Source organism: Ranitomeya imitator, chromosome 5, assembly GCF_032444005.1.
Source record: "Ranitomeya imitator isolate aRanImi1 chromosome 5, aRanImi1.pri, whole genome shotgun sequence".
In the NCBI taxonomy this organism is placed as follows: Eukaryota; Metazoa; Chordata; class Amphibia; order Anura; family Dendrobatidae; genus Ranitomeya; species Ranitomeya imitator.
In genome coordinates, this window is record NC_091286.1 from 395875968 (window position 1) to 395898597 (window position 22630).

Here is a 22630-nt window from a genome sequence, read left to right on the forward strand (position 1 = left end):
ACTGCACCATATTGAAGGGAGGATGGGTTAGGTCATGTTTCGCAAAAGTTTGGCCAACAACCTCCTTCTTTCAGAGCATTCCAAATGGGTCATGGATGGGTCTTCCAGCATGACAATGAGCAATACACTCAACCAGGGAAACTAAGGAGTGGCTCCATAAGAAGCATTTCAAGGTCCTGGTGTGGTCTCCAAACTTGAACCCAATAGAAATTCTTTTGAGGGAGCTGAAACTCAATGTAGCCCAGTGACAGCCCCGAAACCTGAAAGGTCTGAAGAAGAACTGTATGGAGGAGTTGGCCAATATCCCTGCTGCATTGTGTGCAAATGTGGTAAAGAACTTGACCTCTGTAATTGCAAACAAAGGTTTCTGTACCAAATATTAAGCTCTGTTTTTCTATTGTATCAAATACAATACAAAATCATACAATGTGATTTTCTTGATTTTGATTTTATTTTTTTTAGATTCTGTCTCTCACAGTTGATGTGTACCTGTGATAAAATTACAGACCTCTCCTTTCTTTGTAGGTGGAAAAACTTTCAAAATCTGAAGTGTATAAAATACTTACCATATTTTCCCCACTGCATATAAAAAGAAAACACATAACACAAGTATTTATCCAGGATTATCAAACCTCATAAGTACTAAAAAGTTCACAGAATTATAATTTGATAGTGCCCTGATTAAGGAGGAAGGTCCTGGAATGGCATTGCTAGATATTTTCTTTAGCAGTGTTCACAACCTGGGGAAAAAAGTCCTTAAAACACAAATTAAACCCTCATTTTTTGTAAACTAGCATAGCATTTTTTTTTATTATAGACCCAGGAACACTGACTCTGTAGGGCTTTTTGCTTGTCTTATTTTTTTTGTTCTTACAGCTGAAAATCCACTGCATTCCCTTTGCATCATTTCGTGAGAACAAGATGAAATAAACACACGCAGACATAGTGCCGGTTAGTTTGTGTATCGGTGCATTAGTAGTGGACTTGTGTAATAAAACGGACACAGATTTGCTGTGATTGAATGCAGACAAATGCATCGGTGTCTTTTTGAGTTTATTAGCACAAAGCAGGGAAAACAAAATTAGATTATTCCAATGTGGCAAAATGATACCAACATTACAGGGAAACGTGTCATTTCCAATGATGCATAAATATACATAATCTGATATTTGCACTCATTGATATGACAATAGCACATCTGGTAATCTTAGCTATGGGCTATGCTTGTTTCTCCTAAAATCCATGAAAGCCGTGTGCTGCTTTTCATAGCTTTATATTAAACTAAGACCAGATAAGAATAAATTAAACCTTTGAATTAAATCCACATACACATTGGGTGGCTAAGGAAAAGATTATAAAGTTTCGCACTGACAGCATTGCAATTAAGTTGATGCTTGTTTTTCTCCAGCTGCATTGGTAAAGCACAAAACTTTTTAAACTACCTCCAGAGGGTCAGGATTTATTTCCTGCCAACGATGTTTATTGGACAGCAAGTACTGTCCAGACTAGAAAGGCATTATGTTATATGTTCATAAATCAAATTCATGGCCGTTTGGATATTGAAAGGTAAAATACAAATGTTACAATAGCCAAATAAATTGTTAACCTATCACTTTTTTATTAACTAAACATTTTAGAAATTGTTTCTGCTAATGATTTGAGAAAGTAATTGGAAATTTGTTTTGTCCACGATTGTACAGATATACTTTAGGGAAGTAGTAGATATGAAATGACTGAATACAAAGCTGTTTTTACTAGAGTTAAGCGAATTTGTTCGGGTCCCCGCTTATTCGGCAAGCTATAGTGCTTACTGAATAAGCTGATGAGGGAACCAGAATACATGGAGCGCGCCGGGTGATCGGCGCCGCAACTGCATGTGTCGCAGCTGTGTCACTGTTACAGCACATGCATGGACAGAATGTGTATTTGGGCTCTCCATACGTGTGACAGTGACACAGCCAGGACACATGCAGCTGTGGCGCCAATCAGCTGATCAACCGGCACGCTACATGTGGTTTGGTTTGCATACCAAGCAAGGCTAGCACATATTAATCATGGTAATATTATCTTAATTTATTATTGGGTTTTATTTATGAAAAATAGTGTAGAGATAACTAAAGATGAAACCAACCCTAGATGTGTCACTCTAGTGCGAAACAACTCAATGGTCAAGAACTCTACTTTTACTTTACACTACTTTATCATAAATATCTCACATTATGGTTTTCTAAATGGTTACAACTTTACTTTCTTCCTGACTTCCCTACTTTAGAAGCAGATTTGGATTTTTCAGGTGCAGGTGCTGGTGCTTTAGCAGGTGCAGGTGCAGGAGCAGGTGAAGGTGTAGGTTTAGGAAGCTGGCCAGGTTTTACTTCAGGTACGTCTTCACCTAATTTGTACACACTTACAGTGACATCCACTGTTTCACCACCATACTTGTTCTTGACGTTGATGCCATATTTTCCTGAGTCCTCAGAAGAAACATCCTTAATTGTGAGACTTGCAAACTTTCCTTGTTCCAGCGAATAAGAATAATGATCACTTTTCTCTAGATCTCTGTCATTCTTCAGCCATGTTACTTCAGGATCAGGGTTTCCAAAAACTGTGCAGGTCAGACTTAAAGTCTAAAAACACAATGACAACATTAAATATACTAGCCAGGCTTTTTTCACATTCACACATTAGCTATATTGATTTAGCAGATACAGTAGCAATTTTACATGGCAATTAACAATCAGCATGGCATATTACTTATCTTGAAGATGTCAATATCACGACTGCAGACTTCATAGTTGGAAAATGTTTTTAAGTCGCTACATAGAAGAGTTAATCCAGCGGCAATTAATTCTATGAACTTCAGTGCCAAGTTCATGGTACAAACAGGCTTAATAATAAACCTAACACTAAACTAGGAGCTGGGAATATTAACCCCTTAAGGACAGAGCCACTTTGTACGTTAGTGACTGAGCCTCATTTTTAAAATCTTGTAAAAAACATGGCACTCAGGTAAAGATAATTTTATTGTGTGCAGGCAATCCAAAAATAAGAAGATGTTTCGGTTATATAACGGCCTTCATCACTCAGACAGATTGCAGTGTGCACAAAGATACAGGCAATAACAAACACTCTGTGCAAGCAGCATGTGCTGCGGCACACTGCAATCTGTCTGACTGAAACATTTTCTTTATTTCTGGATAGCCTGCACAATAAAATTTTCTTCTTACAACATTTTTCTGAGTGCCAAGTTTTCTAAAAGATTTACATGGCATAGGATCCTACTTGTGCACCATCCACAGGAGTGCCATAATTACTATTCTAATTTTTAAAATCTGACAAGCGTCACTTTATGCACTGGGCCTCTCTGGCCTTTCCAGGCACCTGCGCAATGCAGTACTTTCTTCTGCCCTCAACAGGCCAGATAAGTATGCTTGCGCAGGAGCGCGATTCCAGGGAGCCATGAAGCAAGCAGGAGGGTGGCATTGCAAGAAAATGGGAGGCGCCAGTCCAGGATCTGCGACACCCATCGGACCGGACCTGGAGGAGGTGAGTATATTAAAAGTTATTTTTCTTCTCTTGCAGGTCAGACCAGGGGCTTATCCACAGCATTATGGAATGCTGTATATCAGCCCTGAAAGGCGGTGGCAATAACTTCTATTGGCCAAACCTGGTGACAGGTTCGCTTTAAGACTTTTTTGAGACAACAAACCACTTATGCCGGGTTCACATTAGTGTTCTGGGTCTTTGCAAGGGCTGCGTATGCCCTCCGCTAAGCCCCACCTACTTCCCCATTCTTCTGCATGCGTCCTGTGTACCTATCTTTAACATGAGGATGTATGTGGATGCATCATTTTGACGCGCCCGCCATCCGCACAAAATGCAACTTGTTGCGTTCCCGTGCGGTTGGCAGACACATCAAAACAAGTCAAAACAACGCATCCGCATACATCTGCATACATCTACATGTCCTGCGTACCCAATGTTAAAGATAGGTACACAGGATGCACGCAGAAGTATGCAGAAGTAGGCGGGGCTTAGCAGAGAATGTACGCAGCACTCTGCAAAGCCCCATGATGCTAATGTGAACTTAGCCTTAGCAAATAGTTAAAAACTATAAGGAGGTTCTATATATTTTTTCTTAGAATTTATTGCCTGTATTAGTGTACAATGTACTTTGTTATTGTTGCACGATTTGGTATTACATTTCTTTGCATTTTAAGCACAAGCTAATTCCTGTTTTCTTAAATTTAATTTAACTACAAAGTCAAACCAAAGTGTAAAATGCAATTATTTGCATAGAATCATGCAATAAAAGGTATGTTGGTGGTTGAGAACTCTGTACTTTAGCATGTTGTTTTTTCATTTTACATACTTTTTGTTTTAATGTCATTTCCATCTAGCTCAGTCTTTGTTAATACCAAAAGGTCCTATGTTCCTTAACATTGTATAATAAGCCTCGGCTGGTATCTTTAAAGCTTTTATGTATGCTCACACAAATCCCCTTAAGGCAATATATTGTACAAAATAATTTAAAAGCAAGACTCAGAATACTTCAAATAAAACAGGCTTCTTCCCTTGTTACATTTCCCTGCCAAGCAAAATTTTAGAGGCAGTAAAGAATATTTCAGCACTTGAATACAAAGTCAATATGCATCAGAAATCATGAGCACATAGTTATTCCTTGTCTATATTTTTAGAAACTGTTTGTAATAACAACTTTTATATTATTGCGTTGCAATCTTACATTGAAATTAATAAGAAAATATCGGTATCGGAGATATTAGCTTATGCAATATTTCTAATTTTGTTTTTAATTATGTAATTATTTTTCTACTGTGCCCCTTGTGTGGTTCATATCAGGCACACACATTCACAATGACCATGCATTTTTCTAATTAAGTATATTAATTTAACCTTCATGTTTGATGCAAATACCAAATTAAACTCAGTGATACATTGAGCTTTGTACAGCATTATTAAACTTACGATAGCCTCGGTACTAAGTTCTGTCATTTTTATTATTTTATTCTTTAAAGCATGTAGAAAAAAAAGGCAGAAACCATACTGACCAAAACCTGGTCACAATTACTGCACTGCAGGATGCAGCAAGCCCTCATGGTAAAGGTGGAGGCAGCATAGGTGCGAAATACTGCTAAGCCACCACTCTCACACTTACCATTAAAGGGGGGTTGCTTAGTATTATGCATGTGCATGGATAAGACTTCTATAATATGCCAGTCACATAGATATGTGTCGTGCACATGTCAGCTTACAAAATTTTGTTGATCCTCATATTATTGGGTCAGGTATTGAGTAGCTAACATTTTTGTGGCACACACAGCCTCGAGCCGCACTGTCAAAAATACAGAAATTCCACTGAAAATATGATGGACTCTGTTATAAGTCAATGGGATTTGTCATAATTACTTTAAAAAAATGATCCATATTAGCTGTCAAAGCTTCATTATGAGTAGAAGCCATGTTGCTAGTGTGAAACAAGAATAACAGAGCAATACTTTGGAACGTCAACCTTGATGGTCTTTCCTTCTGAGAGACCACAGATGTATGATCACTGTGACCTTAAAGGGAACCTGTCACCTGAATTTGGCGGGACTGGTTTTGGGTCATATGGGTGGAGTTTTCGGGTGTTTGATTCACCCTTTCCTTACCCGCTGGCTGCATGCTGGCTGCAATATTGGATTGAAGTTCATTCTCTGTCCTCCATAGTACACGCCTGCACAAGGCAAGATTGCTTTGCACAGGCGTGTACTATGGAGGACAGAGAATGAACTTTAATCCAATATTGCAGCCAGCATGCAGCCAGCGGGTAAGGAAAGGGTGAATCAAACACCCAAAAACTCCGCCCATATGACCCAAAACCAGTCCCGCCAAATTCAGGTGACAGAGTCCCTTTAAATTCAGCAAAAAAAGGCAGCTTTTTTAATTATGTGCTGATCTTGCCGCATTTCTATGGGTTGAGCTAACCAACCACAGCCTGACATATTAATTATAACTAGAAAATGGGGTGAGTTATAGTGAAGACGTATGAGGTAGAGTATATTTCAATTTTAGGTTCTGCTTTGTACAACTTAAGGTTGCGTTCCCATGATTAGTGTTTGTTGAGTTTTTGACACTGCAGAATTTCTGCACCCAAGGCTATGTTCACATGTTGCATTTTTTCTGCGTTTTACAGTACCAGCAAAAGCTAGGAGATTTCAGAAACCTCACACACACATTGTTTTTTTTCCTGACTGAATTGGAAAACTGCTGTTTTTAAAACTGCAGCATGTCACTACTTCTTTAGTTTTTGCGCCATTTTTTCACCCGTAGAAAGCAATAAGTAAGTGCAAAAGCACAGGAAAACATGCAGCCATTAGGTTTTGATGTGTTTTTAGTGAAAAAAATCAGGTACAGCAGTATGTGAAATCCATTTATTTTTGTTATTTTCCAAGTTTAACCCATAATGTTTTGGTCTCCTCACATGAGAATGGCAGTTAGGATTAGTACAGTTTAATTAAATTAGTAATATGGGTAACATTAGCTGACCAAGGTGTGAAAATGAACAATACCTGACCAACTCAAGGGCTGACCAAAGTGAGAAAGCAAACAGTGTCCTACAAACTCAATTCTCTGCCAATGGCTTAGGTTAACGGTTCCTGACCAATTCAACTCCCCCACTTTCATATTTGTAATTGTGTAATTTTTCATGAACTTTTTGTACACAATAGTCAATATTTGCCAGACATAAAAAATCTTTTTCCACTAAATAATTTGATCAATTTGCCCTTTTTTCCAAAATGTTTTATGGTTTCACATACGTATGTCTTGCATTGGTGACCTAACACTTTGCATTATCCATGCTTCTGTGGTGGAAGCATGTGTGGTGGATCTGTGTTGAGATCCTGAAAAGCGCAGCAAAAACGGAGAAAAACCTGCTTCTTTACTGCCTAGAGAGCAGGTTTTGCCTGCCAAAAATCTCAGCAAAAATGCAACATGTGAACATAGCCTTAGTTTGCTTACATTTTTTTCATTACGCTTTTGTATGTTTTATTATCGCGTGTTTGATGCTGCATTTTTTGTCTTTATTTGCTGTGTCATGTTTTCAATAAAGCTGCTTTGTTTTTAAAACTTGCACTGACATACTTAGGTGCGGATTACATGCATTTTTTATGCGTTTACGCTGTGTAACGCACTAAAAACATGTACAATTTTCTACCTGCGAATTTTCTGAATCTAATGCAAGTCTACGGGAAAAATCCGCACAGAAAACTCAGCATACTTGCAAATGAAATTGACATGCTGCGGATTGGAAAAACACACCGCAATTAAGAAGCACAGTGAGCGTGAGATTTTTATCCCATCCACTTTGCTGGTACTTTAAAATGGTGTGTTTTTGCTGCAGAGAAAATTCGCAGCATAAAAACACGATACAAGCTCATCGTGGGCACCTAGCCTTACAGTTGTATGAAAAAGTAACACACCTCTATGTAATGATTATGGGATCACTGAAATTTCTACGTAGTTCAATTTTAATTTTATTACAGTCTCTGTAGGTTAAAACTTCCTTTTTTAGTTTTAACAAAATAGTATACCAAAGCTTTCTAACTAAAACAGCTATCTGGAGTATAAGCTCTAAAAATAAAACAAAGTCCTGCATACAATTTTGTGCTATTCTTACCTTGCTCTCCATTATAGTTACCACATCGGGCAGTCCACCAAGCACTTTACCGCGATCTAGAAAAAAAAGGAGAGATCCATTATAGCAAAATTTTATCAGTATAGCTGTGAAATAAAAATAAAAGCTAGAGATTCATTTCAATTTATTATTAACCCCTTTACCCCCAAGGGTGGTTTGCACGTTAATGACCGGGCCAATTTTTACAATTCTGACCACTGTCCCTTTATGAGGTTATAACTCTGGAACGCTTCAATGGATCCTGGTGATTCTGACATTGTTTTCTCATGACATATTGTACTTCATGACAATGGTAAAAATTATTTGATAGTACCTGCGTTTATTTGTGAAAAAAACGGAAATTTGGCGAAAATTATGAAAATTTCGCAATTTTCCAACTTTGAATTTTTATGCAATTAAATCACAGAGATATGTCACACAAAATACTTAATAAGTAACATTTCCCACATGTCTACTTTACATCAGCACAATTTTGGAACCAAAATTTTTTTTTGTTAGGGAGTTATAAGGGTTAAAAGTTGACCAGCAATTTCTCATTTCTACAACACCATTTTATTTTAGGGACCACATCTCATTTGAAGTCATTTTGAGAGGTCTATATGATAGAAAATACCCAAGTGTGACACCATTCTAAAAACTGCACCCCTCAAGGTGCTCAAAACCACATTCAAAAAGTTTATTAACCCTTCAGGTGTTTAATAGGAATTTTTTGAATGTTTAAATAAAAATGAACATTTAACTTTTTTTCACAAAAAATTTAATTCAGCTCCAATTTGTTTTATTTTACCAAGGGTAACAGGAGAAAATGGACCCCAAACATTGTTGTACAATTTGTCTTGAGTATGCCAATACCCCACATGTGGGGGTAAACCACTGTTTGGGCGCATGGCAGAGCTCGGAAGCGAAGGAGTGCCATTTGACTTTTCAATGCAAAATTGACTGGAATTGAGATGGGACGCCATGTTTCGTTTGGAGAGCCCCTGATGTGGCTAAACATTGAAACCCCCCACAAGTGACACCATTTTGGAAAGTAGACCCCCTAAGGAGCTTATCTAGAGGTGTGGTGAGCACTTTGACCCAACAAGTGCTTCACAGAAGTTTATAATGTAGAACCGTAAAAATAAAAAATCATATTTTTTCACAAAAATTATCTTTTTGCCCCCAATTTTTTATTTTCCCAAGGGTAAGAGAAGAAATTGGACCCCAAAAGTTGTTTTACAATTTGTCCTGAGTACGCTGATAGCCCATATGTGGGGGTAAACCACTGTTTGGGCGGATGGGAGAGCTCGGAAGGGAAGGAGCGCCGTTTGACTTTTCAATGCAAAATTGACAGGAATTGAGATGGGACGTCATGTTGCGTTTGAAGAGCCACTGATGTGCCTAAACATTGAAACCCCCCACAAGTGACACCATTTTGGAAAGTAGACCCCCTAAGGAACTTATCTAGAGGTGTGGTGAGCACTTTGACCCACCAAGTGCTTCACAGAAGTTTATAATGTAGAACCGTAAAAATAAAAAATCATATTTTTTCAGAAAAATTATCTTTTTGCCCCCAATTTTTTATTTTCCCAAGGGTAAGAGAAGAAATTGGACCCCAAAAGTTGTTGTACAATTTGTCCTGAGTACGCTGATAGCCCATATGTGGGGGTAAACCACTGTTTGGGCGGATGGGAGAGCTCGGAAGGGAAGGAGCGCCGTTTGACTTTTCAATGCAAAATTGACAGGAATTGAGATGGGACGTCATGTTGCGTTTGAAGAGCCACTGATGTGCCTAAACATTGAAACCCCCCACAAGTGACACCATTTTGGAAAGTAGACCCCCTAAGGAACTTATCTAGAGGTGTGGTGAGCACTTTGACCCACCAAGTGCTTCACAGAAGTTTATAATGCAGAGCCGTAAAAATAAAACAACATTTTTTTCCCACAAAAATTATTTTTTTAGCCCCCAGTTTTGTATTTTCCTGAGGGTAACAGGAGAAATTGGACCCCAAAATTTGTTGCCCAATTTGTCCTGAGTGCGATGATACACCATATGTGGGGGGAACCACTGTTTGGGCACATGGGAGGGCTCAGAAGGGAAGGAGTGCCATTTGAATGCAGACTTAGATGGAATGGTCTGCAGGTGTCACATTGCGTTTGCAGAGCCCCTAATGTACCTAAACAGTAGAAACCCCCCACAAGTGACACCATTTTGGAAAGTAGACCCCCTTAGGAACTTATCTAGATGTGTGCTGAGCGCTTTGACCCACCAAGGGCTTCACAGAAGTTTATAATGGAGAGCCGTAAAAATAAAACAAAAATTTTTTCCCACAAAAATTATTTTTTAGCCCCCAGTTTTGTATTTTCCCGAGGGTAACAGGAGAAATTCGACCCCACAATTTGTTGTCCAATTTGTCCTGAGTGCGCTGATACCCCATATGTGGGGGGGAACCACTGTTTGGGCGCATGGGAGGGCTTGGAAGGGAAGGAGCTCTATTTGGAATGAGGACTTAGATGGAATGGTCTGCAGGTGTCACATTGCATTTGCAGAGCCCCTAATGTACCTAAACAGTAGAAACCTCCCACAAGTGACACCATTTTGGAAACTAGACCCCCTAAGGAACTCATCTAGATGTGTTGTGATAGCTTTGAACCCCCAAGTGTTTCACTACAGTTTGTAACGCAGAGCCGTGAAAATTAAAAAAAAAAATCTTTCCCCCCAAAATTATTTTTTAACCCCCAGTTTTGTATTTTCCCGAGGGTAAGAGGAGAAATTCGACCCCAAAAGTTGTTGTCCAATTTGTCCTGAGTACGCTGATACCCCGTATGTTGGGGGAAACCACCGTTTGAGCGCATGGCAGAGCTCGGAAGGGAAGGAGCGCCATTTGGAATGCAGACTTAGATGGAATGGTCTGCAGACGTCACATTGCGTTTGCAGAACCCCTAATGTACCTAAACAGTAGAAACCCCCCACAAGTGACCCCATATTGGAAACTAGACCCCCCAGGGAACTAATCTAGATGTGTTGTGAGAACTTTGAACCCCCAAGTGTTTCACTACAGTTTATAACGCAGAGCCGTGAAAATAAAAAATCTTTTTTTTTCCCACAAAAAATATGTTTTAGCCCCGAGTTTTGTATTTTCCCAAGGGTAGCAGGAGAAATTGGACCCCAAAAGTTGTTGTCCTATTTGTCCTGAGTACGCTGATACCCCATATGTTGGGGTAAACCCCTGTTTGGGCACACGGGAGAGCTCGGAAGGGAAGAAGCACTGTTTTACTTTTTCAACGCAGAATTGGCTGGAATTGAGATCGGACGCCATGTCGCGTTTGGAGAGCCTCTGATGTGCCTAAACAGTGGAAACCCCCCAATTATAACTGAAACCCTAATCCAAACACACTCCTAACCCTAATTCCAACAGTAACCCTAACCACACCTCTAACCCTGACACACCCCTAACCCTAATCCCAACCCTATTCCCAACCGTAAATGTAATCTAAACCCTAACTGTAACTTTAGCCCTAACCCTAGCCCTAACCCTAACCCTAGCCCTAACCCTAGCCCTAACCCTAATCCTAACCCTAGCCCTAACCCTAGCCCTAACCCTATCCCTAACCCTAACCCTAGCCCTAGCCCTAGCCCTAACCCTAGCCCTAACCCTAGCCCTAACCCTAACCCTAACCCTAGCCCTAACCCTAACCCTAACCCTAGCCCTAACCCTAGCCCTAACCCTAACCCTAACCCTAGCCCTAACCCTAGCCCTAACCCTAGCCCTAACCCTAGCCCTAACTCTAACCCTAGCCCTAATGGGAAAATGGAAATAAATACATTTTTTTAATTTTTCCCTAACTAAGGCGGTGATGAAGGGGGGTTTGATTTACTTTTATAGCGGGTTTTTTAGCGGATTTTTATGATTGGCAGCCGTCACACACTGAAAGACGCTTTTTATTGCAAAAAATATTTTTTGCGTTACCACATTTTGAGAGCTATAATTTTTCTATATTTTGGTCCACAGAGTCATGTGAGGTCTTGTTTTTTGTGGGACGAGTTGATGTTTTTATTGGTAACATTTTCGGGCACGTGACATTTTTTGATCGCTTTTTATTCCGATTTTTGTGAGGCAGAATGACCAAAAACCAGCTATTCATGAATTTCTTTTGGGGGAGGCGTTTATACCGTTCCGCGTTTGGTAAAATTGATGAAGCAGTTTTATTCTTCGGGTCAGTACGATTACAGCGACACCTCATTTATATCATTTTTTTATGTTTTGGCGCTTTTATACGATAAAAACTATTTTATAGAAAAAATAATTATTTTTGCATCGCTTTATTCTCAGGACTATAACTTTTTTATTTTTTTGCTGATGATGCTGTATGGCGGCTAGTTTTTTGCGGGACAATATGACGCTTTCAGCGGTACCATGGTTAGTTATATCTGTCTTTTTGATCGCGTGTTATTCCACTTTTTGTTCGGCGGTATGATAATAAAGCGTTGTTTTTTGCCTCGTTTTTTTTTTTTTTTTCTTACGGTGTTTACTGAAGGGGTTAACTAGTGGGCCAGTTTTATAGGTCGGGCCGTTACGGACGCGGCAATACTAAATATGTGTACTTTTATTGTTTTTTTTTTTATTTAGATAAAGAAATGTATTTATGGGAATAATATTTTTTTTTTTTTTTCATTATTTTGGAATATTTTTTTTTATTTTTTTTTACACATTTGAAATTTTTTTTTTTTACTTTTTTACTTTGTCCCAGGGGGGGACATCACAGATCAGTGATCTGACAGTTTGCATAGCACTCTGTCAGATCACTGATCTGACATGCAGCGCTGCAGCCTTCACAGTGCCTGCTCTAAGCAGGCTCTGTGAAGCCTTCTCCCTCCCTGCAGGACCCGGATCCGCGGCCATCTTGGATCCGGGGCTGGAGGGAGCAGGGAGGGAGGTGAGACCCTCGCAGCAACGCGATCACATCGCGTTGCTGCGGGGGGCTCAGGGAAGCCCGCAGGGAGCCCCCTCTCTGCGCGGTGCTTCCCTGCACCGCCGGCACATCGCGATCATCTTTGATCGCGGTGTGCCGGGGGTTAATGTGCCGGGGGCGGTCCGTGACCGCTCCTGGCACATAGTGCCGGATGTCAGCTGCGATAAACAGCTGACACCCGGCCGCGATCGGCGGCGCTCCCCCCGTGAGCGCTGCCGATCGCATATGACGTACTATTGCGTCCTTGGGAAGTAAAGCCCACCCCACATGGACGCAATAGTACGTCTAATGGCAGAAAGGGGTTAAACGGAAGGCCTTTGGAGTTTACTGATATTTTATTGTGAGTGGCTACATTAACCGTGTCAGATTTTTTCAATAAAATTCCATAATCACATAAAACTTTGAGGCTACTGTTGTAAAAAAATCTAAATTGTCTTTTATGGTGCACCTTTACTTTTTAATGGGAATTTCTTGCTACACACTTTGCATATTGATGATCAATGTAAAGCAATGTTCATAGTACCCAATTGTTCATTTAACCCCTTCCCCAGGCATTTTTTCTTTTTTCTTTTCATTTTTCCTTCTCCTTCTTCCCAGAGCTTTTTATTTTTCTGTTCACATAGCCATATGAGGGCTTGTTTTACGGAACGAGTTGTACTATTGAACGACACCATCCATTTTATCATTTGATGCATTGAAAAAAGGGGGAAATACTAAGTGTGTTAAAATTGCAAAACAGTGCAACTTCACAATATTTGAGGGGAGTTTTATTTACCATGTTCACTATATGGTAAAACTGACCAGGCAATATGATTCACCAGGTCAGTATGATTAAGCAGAAACCAAACATGCAAAGTTTTTTTTTATTTCAGTGGTGAAAAAATTTGGAAATTTGTAAAAACAAAATTTTTACTTGTATCGCCATTTTCCAATACCTGTAACGCTTTCAATTTTTGGGATCTAGTGCTGCATGATGGCTTTTTTTGTGCCCTGAGAAGACATTTCAACTGATACTATTTTGGGGTAGATACAATGTTGTGATCGCCTTTTATTACATTTTATTGCAAAGCTGCGGTCTCCAAAAGAATGCAATTCTGGCGTTTTGATTTTGATTTTTTTTTCTTGCTATGCTGTTTACTAATCAGATTAGTTTATTTTATATTTTAATAGATCAGACTTCTACAAACACAGGGATACCATATATGTGTATTTTTTAATTACTTTATTTTTAATGGGGCAAAAGAGGAGAGATTGAAATTTTGCGGGGGGGGGCTTTTCAAAAAATGTTTTTAACTTTTTACTGAATTTAATAGTCCTCTTAAGGGACTTGAAGCTGCTATGATCTGATTGCATGTACTAGACATAGCAGGGCTTCAGCACTACTATATATAAAGTCATGATCTTCCATAAACGTCAGCTATAGGCTGCCTTTGACAGGATAATCATCATGACAAGCACAGAGATCTTCAGCAGACCTCTAGCTGTCATGGCAACACATCGGCACCATGCGATCACATCATGAATGTGCCGATGAGTGCATGGAATGACGCATCTCCCTCCCGGCGTGTGTTAAATGTCAGAGATTGACTGTGGCACTTAACAGATTAACAGTTATGGCCTGAGCTCTGCCTTTAGCTTTTAAAGACACTTGATGGCTGTTTAAATCAGGCATCATTTGAGAAATATGCGCTTCACGTGCAAGCCTGCATCCAAGTCAGAGATACATGACGTACATTAACGTCATATGTTGTGAAGGAGTTGAAAATTGCTACATCTTTACCAGGCAACATTCAGGAACAACTCAAGATGGTCACAAAAAGGAAAATCTTAATATTTGTAAAACACTAAAAATAAGTTGCACAAAACAAAATCTGCCTAAACAATGGTCAGCTCACTTTTACCATCTATTATGGTAAATGGCATCACGATCTCTCCCTCACCTGAAATCCGCTGCCTCGGAGTAACTCTCAATTCTGCCCTGTCCTACAAACCGCACATCCAAACTCTTGCCACCTCCCGTTGCCTCCAACTCAAAAATATTTCCAGAATCCATCCCTTCCTCAGCCCTCAATCTACTAATACTCTTGTGCATGCCCTCATCATCTCCCGCCTCGATTACTGCAACACCCTCCTCTGTGGCCTCCCCGCTACCTCTCTTGCACCACTCCAGTCTGTCCTCAACTCTGCTGCCCAGCTAATCCACCTCTCTCCTCACTACTCCCATTTCTCCCCTATGCAAATCCCTCCACTGGCTCTCAATTCCCCAAGAAATCCAGTTCAAACTACTAATAGTGACCTACAAAGCCATCCACAACCTGTTCCCTCCCTATATCTCTGAACTAATCTCCCAATATCTTCCCTCACGTAATCTTCGATCACCGCAAGACCTCCTACTCTCCTCCACACTTATTTGTTCCTCACACAACCGCCTCCAAGATTTTTCCCGAATATCCCTCATGCTCTGGAATTCCACGCCTCAACACATCTGATTATCCACCACCCTTGGATCCTTCAGATGGAACCTGAAAACCCATCTCTTCCGGAAAGCTTACAGCCTGCAATAACCATTCTGCTGCCTCACCACCACCCGAGCTGCCGCCTCGCCACCACTGGAGCTGCTGCACCCCTGACCTTCTGTCTCTTCCCCATTATCCCGTAGAATGTTAGTCCACAAGGACAGGGTCCTCTCTCCTCTGTACCAGTCTGTCATCGTAAATTTGTTTACTGTAAACGATAGCTATAACTTTGTGTGTAACCCCTTTTCATGTACAGCACCATGGAATTAATGGTGCTATATAAATAATAATAATAATATGTTCAATCTTTTTAACATTTTTAAAGTGCATTTAAAAAAAAAATGGTGCACATGCCATGAGGGTTTGGGAACACTGAGTTATTTAAAGAGTTTTTGAACAAACCTTAGCAGAAAATCTACAAACCCTACTCAAAAGCATTTGGTTTCTGCTCGGTTTCAACTCCAAATACTCAGTAAAAAGAATCTCTGTGTACATAACCTTAGTAATTAAGATGCCAACACACCCACCAAGATTTTCCTAGGTGAAGCCACTTCATGAAAGAGTGGTCTTTTTTCTGAAAAGAATTCACTGACAGTTTTCCCATAATTCTTACAACTGTTTATACATAGTGGATGCTTTCCTGAAACGGAAAGTACTTGCAAGCAGCATAATACAAAGAATAGCAGGTTTACCCAGAATCCTTTGCAGTAGACGGAGCTATGCAAATCATCTCTTTCCACCCCTGTCTAATCCACAGCGCTTGGAACCGCCAAGCGTGCAATGCTGCGGATTAGTTTCTAAATTTACACAGCCAACCAATTCCTACCTGTGGACACGTGTTTCGGGCTTTAGGCCCTCATCAGCACAGGGCTGGAATTGGTTGGCTGTATGGAGTGGGGCTCGGTGAGCAAGCGATACATACATGCTAGCCACCTTAGGGAGAGACCCAAGTTGGGCTAAATGTAGCGGGACGAAAGAGTCTCTTTCGTCCCGCTACATTTAGCCCAACTTGGGTCTCTCCCTAAGGTGGCTAGCATGTATGTACAACTGTTTAGACGCCAACATCTTTTTTTTCTGTGATCTAATCTTTAGCTAACAAGCTTTTTCAGATCCAGAAGAATGACCTTGCTAAAAATGTTTGACCACTTCTCGGTTTTGGGAGTGGTTGAAAGAAATAACAAAATACTTGACATGTGCACAGCAATGTCATTTTTACATTCCTGTGCATCATGTCCACTTTTTGTGGTGTTCTTGTGATGTTTTTTCAGGCAAGATACAGGCAGAATCCATCTGAAAAAGACATTGTGTGTACATACCCTCAGGTAATGTGCACACAAATCTTTAAGATGCTGGCACACACACCAAGGTTTTCTGAGACAAAACTGCTTTAGAAAAAAATGGTAGTTATAACAGATTCAGAGGCAGTTTTCCCATATTTTTTCTGATATGTTTTCTGTGATTTTAACTGTAACTGAGGAGCAGCTATCTAACAGAAGCCAACTGAATGAAAATGCTACTTCATTTAACTGCTTCATGGTTTCCAAACTCTGAAGATTTTTAAAGAAGAAATAAAAGCTTAACATATGGATAGCATCATCTTTTTTACATTGTTGTGTATTATCTTCACTTTTTGCAGTAGTTTTCCAACACTTTTTGACTCCGGTCCCAAGCAAAATCTACAGCTCCGAAAAGAGTTTTGGGAGAGTTGTTGTTTAAGTGAATTGGTTTTTGTATCCTTTTATTTGACAGTCTCTATTTATTTTCAGGATCCACAAATTTCCCACATTCATCCTACCATACCGGTAATATCAGCAGAAAGCGTAGATCTCGATGACATTGGCGTCCAATAAATGAATACAAAATTATTTTTGAGGTACAGTTAAAAGTTTCAAGCTATTCTCCTTGATCCACCTAACAAAGAAGCTTTGCCCAAACCAGACATCCATTTTAAACTATCTATATGCTCACACTGTGGGAATTGTGTATGCAAGCATTCTACTGCAAAGAGCTTTTATTCATTTTTTATAAATACTTACTCTTTTCAGCAAAGGCTGCAGCCCTGTGGGAGGAAAAGAAAAGTAATTGTTTAATATAATATTTTATGCATCTTATTTTGCATACACAATAATGAACTTCAAACTTACTTTAGTCTCTGGAATTCTGCAAAGGCTTCATCAAAAGCTGAAATTAAAAAAGAAGATGTGTCATTCAGTTTCCATAACAACACTGGAACTTCTCAAGACTAAAAAGGTTAAAATATCAGCTCATAAACGAATTTGTTCTCGGAGAGCTGATAAAATCAATCAGTCTTTTAAAATGCCTCAGATTTATAAGTGTTACCTTGTCCTGACAAATCAACAGTTCTTTTATGGGAAGTTTTGGCATCAAATATCTCAAATGTATATTTTCCTTTGTCCTTTTCTGTGGGTTCACAAATCTGCAACCAAGCAAATTCATCTGTGCCTCCAATTCTCATCTTTTCACTTGAAGAAACCTTTGTCTCCCTTTTGTATACAAAGAAAATATACAAAATTATGAGATTTTTTTTATTTTATTTTACTGGTACGCATTCAAAGATTAAAGCTTTCAAAAAGTTTGTTTCAAAAATATTATAAATGTTGAAATTAAAGTCTTGTAAACTTAAAGTAGTAAACATGAATTAGTAAAAATTGAAAGCAAAAAAAAATGTTTCCCAATAAAAAGACATAAAAACAGCATAAAGAAAGGACGGAGGTGAAGAATACATAAAGGACAACTAAACTTTTATGTATTTCTGAATCATTTCTCCGACTACTATTCATACTGTATTTTTAACATGAAATGATGAATGCAAAGATACATACTCTTCACCGACCTGATGGCAGAAGTCATTTGTGAAGTAGTCTGCGAGCTATGCATAGTTACTGACTGAAGATGAGTGAAGCTTTAGAAATTTCGAATTTGACAGCTTTTCTGACTTTTCCCAAATAATTTGATTTACAGTGAATAAGTTTGCCACAAATCTCAGTACTACAAAGTCTCTAATTGCCCTAAAAGATGTGTATAAGACTGTCTCTTAGGACTATATTGTATCCCTTTTGAGCTCCTTATGGCAAACACAGCTTTTGTAAAGTCTGAGTGACCTTGTTAGTTGAAAATGAATGATAACTGGTGGTAACCTACAGCAGTATTCGGGTGGCATGCATATGTCTATTATTGGACTATTATAACAAAGGAGCAAAAAATATATTTTTTTACAACATGCACACTGTGTGAGCTAGAAAATTCCATATACATTTTTACAGTAAGAAAATTTAACTTTTGTCTTTTAAATAAAAAATAATTATGACTTATCCATCTGACAAACATAGAAATAACGTTCGGTTGCACACAAGTCTTGGTTTCAAGATTTTTCTTTAGTACTAAAATTAGGAAATGCTATTAAGGTAATGTTACTGTAGTTTGTTACACATTAATCAATTCACAGTTACAATGACTATGCAGGTACAATAACTCCTTATCACTTGAATCTTTGGAATATTATTCACAGGCTAACACTACGACTCCCATTTTTAATGTGCTTCAGCACTGCAGTAGTACAACACAGGCAACCTTAGGCTCTTTCTATCCCTATGTGTAATGTATATTATTAATAATAATCCTTATTTGTAATGAAGTGCACGCTCTGACCTCTCTCTATCTTTAAGCTGTAAAATGGTAAAGTTAAGCTGCTTGGCTAGCCTTTATCTTTTATAGTGGTTGTCAGAGTTCCACTTGATTGGATGTACTCGATGATGTGATATGATAGCTACAAGACATTATGGAAAAGCATCATGAGCCAGCTTTCTGCCTGCTAGAGGAGTCAGCAATGTGTAATATGGTTCTGGGCATTTTCTTCCTTCCAAAATGATTCACAAATTGTTCGATTTTGCTGGGACTTAAAGGGAACCTGTCACCCCCAAAATCGCGAGTGAGGTAAGCCCATCGGCATCAGGGGCTTATCTACAGCATTCTGGAATGCTGTAGATAAGCCCCCGATGTATCCTAAAAGATGAGAAAAAGACGTTAGATTATACTCACACAGGGGCGTTCCCGATGATGGTCCGGGTCCGGCGCCTCCCATCTTCATCAGATGACATCCTCTTCTGGTCTTCACGCTGTGGCTCCAGTGCAGGCGTACTTTGTCTGCCCTCTTGAGGGCAGAGCAAAGTACTGCAGTGCGCAGGCGCCGGGAAAGGTCAGAAAGGCCCAGCACCTGCGCACTGTAGTACTTTGCTCTACCCTCAACAGGGCAGACAAAGTATGCCTGCGCTGGAGCCACAGTGTGAAGACCGGGAGGCGCCGGACCCGGACCAACAGCAGGAACGCCCCTGGGTGAGTATAATCTAAAGTCTTTTTCTCATCTTTTAGGAAACATCGGGGGCTTATCTACAGCATTCCAAAATGCTGTAGATAAGCCCCTGATGCCGATCGGCTTACCTCACTCGTGATTTTGGGGGTGACAGGTTCCCTTTAACTCAAATTCAAACCACAGTGACTCGATTTGATATTTCTATTACTGACTACTGCAGACGAATTAAAAGCAGCTCCTCTATAAATAGTGACTTCACTGCTCTAAAAAGTAGATTTTTAAATTCTAGCTACTACCTAACATGCAACAGATCACTGGGTGATCAGTTCTTGAGCACTGAACTTCTGCCTGGTGCATGCGCACAAAGCAATGTGTGGGCTCAGTGGAAAATCTAACAGTCTATTCTCTATTTTGTGAATAGCATGAGAGACTTTCTATTGAGCCCTCAATCACGTTTCAGAGGGGCTATTGGAGCAGTTGTTGGGGTCTCAACAACCAGACTGCCATTGCAAAGCATATGAGGTAGCACCTATCATATACATATACTGTATACACTGTACAGAGCAAAAGTTTGGACACACCTTCTCATTTAAAGATTTTTCTGACTATGAAAATTGTAAATTCACACTGAAGGCATCAAAACTATGAATTAACACATGTGGAATTATGTACTTAACAAAAAAGTGTGAAACAACTGAAATTATGTCTTATATTCTAGGTTCTTCAAAGTAGCCACCTTTTGCTTTGATGACTGCTTTGCACACTCTTGGCATTCTCTTGATGAGCTTCAAGAGGTAGTCACCGGGAATGGTTTTCTCTTCATAGGTGTGCCCTGTCAGGTTTAATAAGTGGGATTTCTTGCCTTATAAATGGGGTTGGGACCATTAGTTGTGTTGTGCAGAAGTCTGGTGGATACACAGCTGATAGTCCTACAGTCCTACTGAATAGACTGTTAGAATTTGTATTATGGCAAGAAAAAAAGCAGCTAAGTAAAGAAAAACGAGTGGCCATCATTACTTTAAGAAATGAAGGTCTGTCAGTCTGAAACATTGGGAAAACTTTGAAAGTGTCACCAAGTGCAGTGGCAAAAACCATCAAGCGCTACAAAGAAACTGGCTCACATGAGGACCGCCCCAGGAATGGAAGACCAAGAGTCACTTCTGCTTCTGAGGATAAGTTTATCCGAGTCACCAGCCTCAGAAATCGCAGGTTAACAGCAGCTCAGATTAGAGACCAGGTCAATGCCACACAGAGTTCTAGCAGCAGACACATCTCTACAACAACTGTTAAGAGGAGGCTTTGTGCAGCAGGCCTTCATGGTAAAATAGCTGCTAGGAAACCACTGCTAAGGACAGGCAACAAGCAGAAGAGACTTGTTTGGGCTAAAGAACAGAAGGAATGGACATTAGACCAGTGGAAATCTGTGCTTTGGTGTCTTTGTGCGACGCAAAAAAGGTTAACAGATGGACTCTACATGCCTGGTTCCCACCGTGAAGCATGGAGGAGGAGGTGTGATGGTGTGGGGGTGCTTTGCTGGTGACACTGTTGGGGATTTATTCAAAATTGAAGGCATACTGAATCAGCATGGCTACCACAGCATCTTGCAGCGGCATGCTATTCCATCCAATTTGTGTTTAGTTGGATCATCATTTATTTTTCAACAGGACTATGACCCCAAACACATCTCCAGGCTGTGTAAGGGCTATTTGACCAAGAAGGAGAGTGATGGGGTGCTACGCCAGATGACCTGGCCTCCACAGTCACCTGACATGAACCCAATGGAGATGGTTTGAGAGTGAAGGCTTGTTGGCAGAGGGAAGCATGAAGTGCTCTAAAATTTTCTGGTAGACGGCTGTGCTGACTTAGGGCTTTATAAAACACAGTGGACCTACACCAGCAGATGACATGGCTCCCGAAACCATCACTGATTGTGAATACCAACCAAGTATTGAGTGCATTTACTGAACATACATTTCAGTAGGCCAACATTTCAGATTTTAAAATCATTTTTTCAATCTGGTGTTATAAAGTATTCTAATTTACTGAGAAAATGACTTTTGAGTTTTCATTATCATTAAAATTAGCAGAAATAAACACTTGAAGAAAATATGTGTTATTGTAATTTAAATGCAGTAAGTCAAATGCAAGCTACACCATCTTACTGGTCAATTAAAGTGAGCTTAGTACTACTGGTGCTGGCACCACTGCAGTCTCTCATTGCTCCCATCAATTGAATATCTGTATTATTCACAAACTACTACACTTATCTTTTTTAGTGCTGCAGTTATACAACACAGTACTGTCTGGAGTATTTGTCCAATGATTTAGGGCTCTCTCTTCCAAAATTTATTGATAAGCTGTGAGCTCTGAACTACTCTTAAAATCGACTGCATTACCTACTTGGGCTTTTATACAGGCTACAAAAGTCTCTCATGATTGGCTGCACTATATCATGTGGTATAATAGATGTAAGGAATTATGCACAATCCTAAGGTAATGTTAGCCTTTTTGGACTTTTCCCATCTTCTGCGATGTATAAAAAGGCAGCAAGTGTTGTTTTAGCAATTCAAGCAAATCAAATCATAAATTGTTTGAATTTGCAGGTACCTGTGATTCTAGTAAAAATGTATTTGCATTTTATATGCATCAAATCAATTTGATCATCTCTATTACGTATCTTTAAGCAGTCAGTGCGACCATAGGACTTGTAGCTGAACAGCTATACAATAATTAATCAAATATAACTAGTCAATGTTCAGTTTGAGCTTAAACTACTCTTTTACCTACATCCTACATTACCTACATTCTGAAATACACTTCTTGCCAATGTCTTCCTAGTCACCCATATGTAGACGTGATCATTTTTAACAACTGCCTATGGCTACTGTTTTTCCTGAATGTATTCTCTTACATTGTATGCTACACAGTGTGAACTCTAGTGTGTACCCCCTCGTGTACCCCCTCTTCTCTCCCGCAAGCTTATAAAGCTGACAACTGTTTTGATTTACATTTACGTTATTTGGCTGTAACTGTAAATTTCCATTCAGGTGAGCGGTGAGATAGCTTACAAGACCAAGCCATCAGAGGACTCATCTGTTGCATTTCTCACTGAAAAGGACTGAGCAGCTTGAAATGTAT

The 22630-nt window shown here is 39.6% G+C and overlaps 1 protein-coding gene across 3 annotated transcripts in view; it reads right to left on the reverse strand.

Moving 5' to 3' along the window:
• Nucleotides 1–1036: 1036 nt before the first annotated feature.
• MYOM2 (myomesin 2) overlaps nt 1037–22630 on the reverse strand; it is a 253595-nt gene continuing 232001 nt past the window's right edge. For 2 of the 3 annotated variants that reach the window (XM_069726901.1, XM_069726900.1), the window contains 5 exons: nt 17503–17666; nt 17307–17343; nt 17199–17221; nt 7676–7731; nt 1037–2624 (listed from right to left, as the gene is read on the reverse strand). In XM_069726901.1, coding sequence (XP_069583002.1) covers nt 2244–2624; nt 7676–7731; nt 17199–17221; nt 17307–17343; nt 17503–17666 — 661 coding nt within the window. In that variant the 3' untranslated portion in view covers nt 1037–2243. The remainder of the gene's footprint in view (nt 2625–7675; nt 7732–17198; nt 17222–17306; nt 17344–17502; nt 17667–22630) is intronic. The other variant, XR_011312429.1, reaches the window with a different exon arrangement.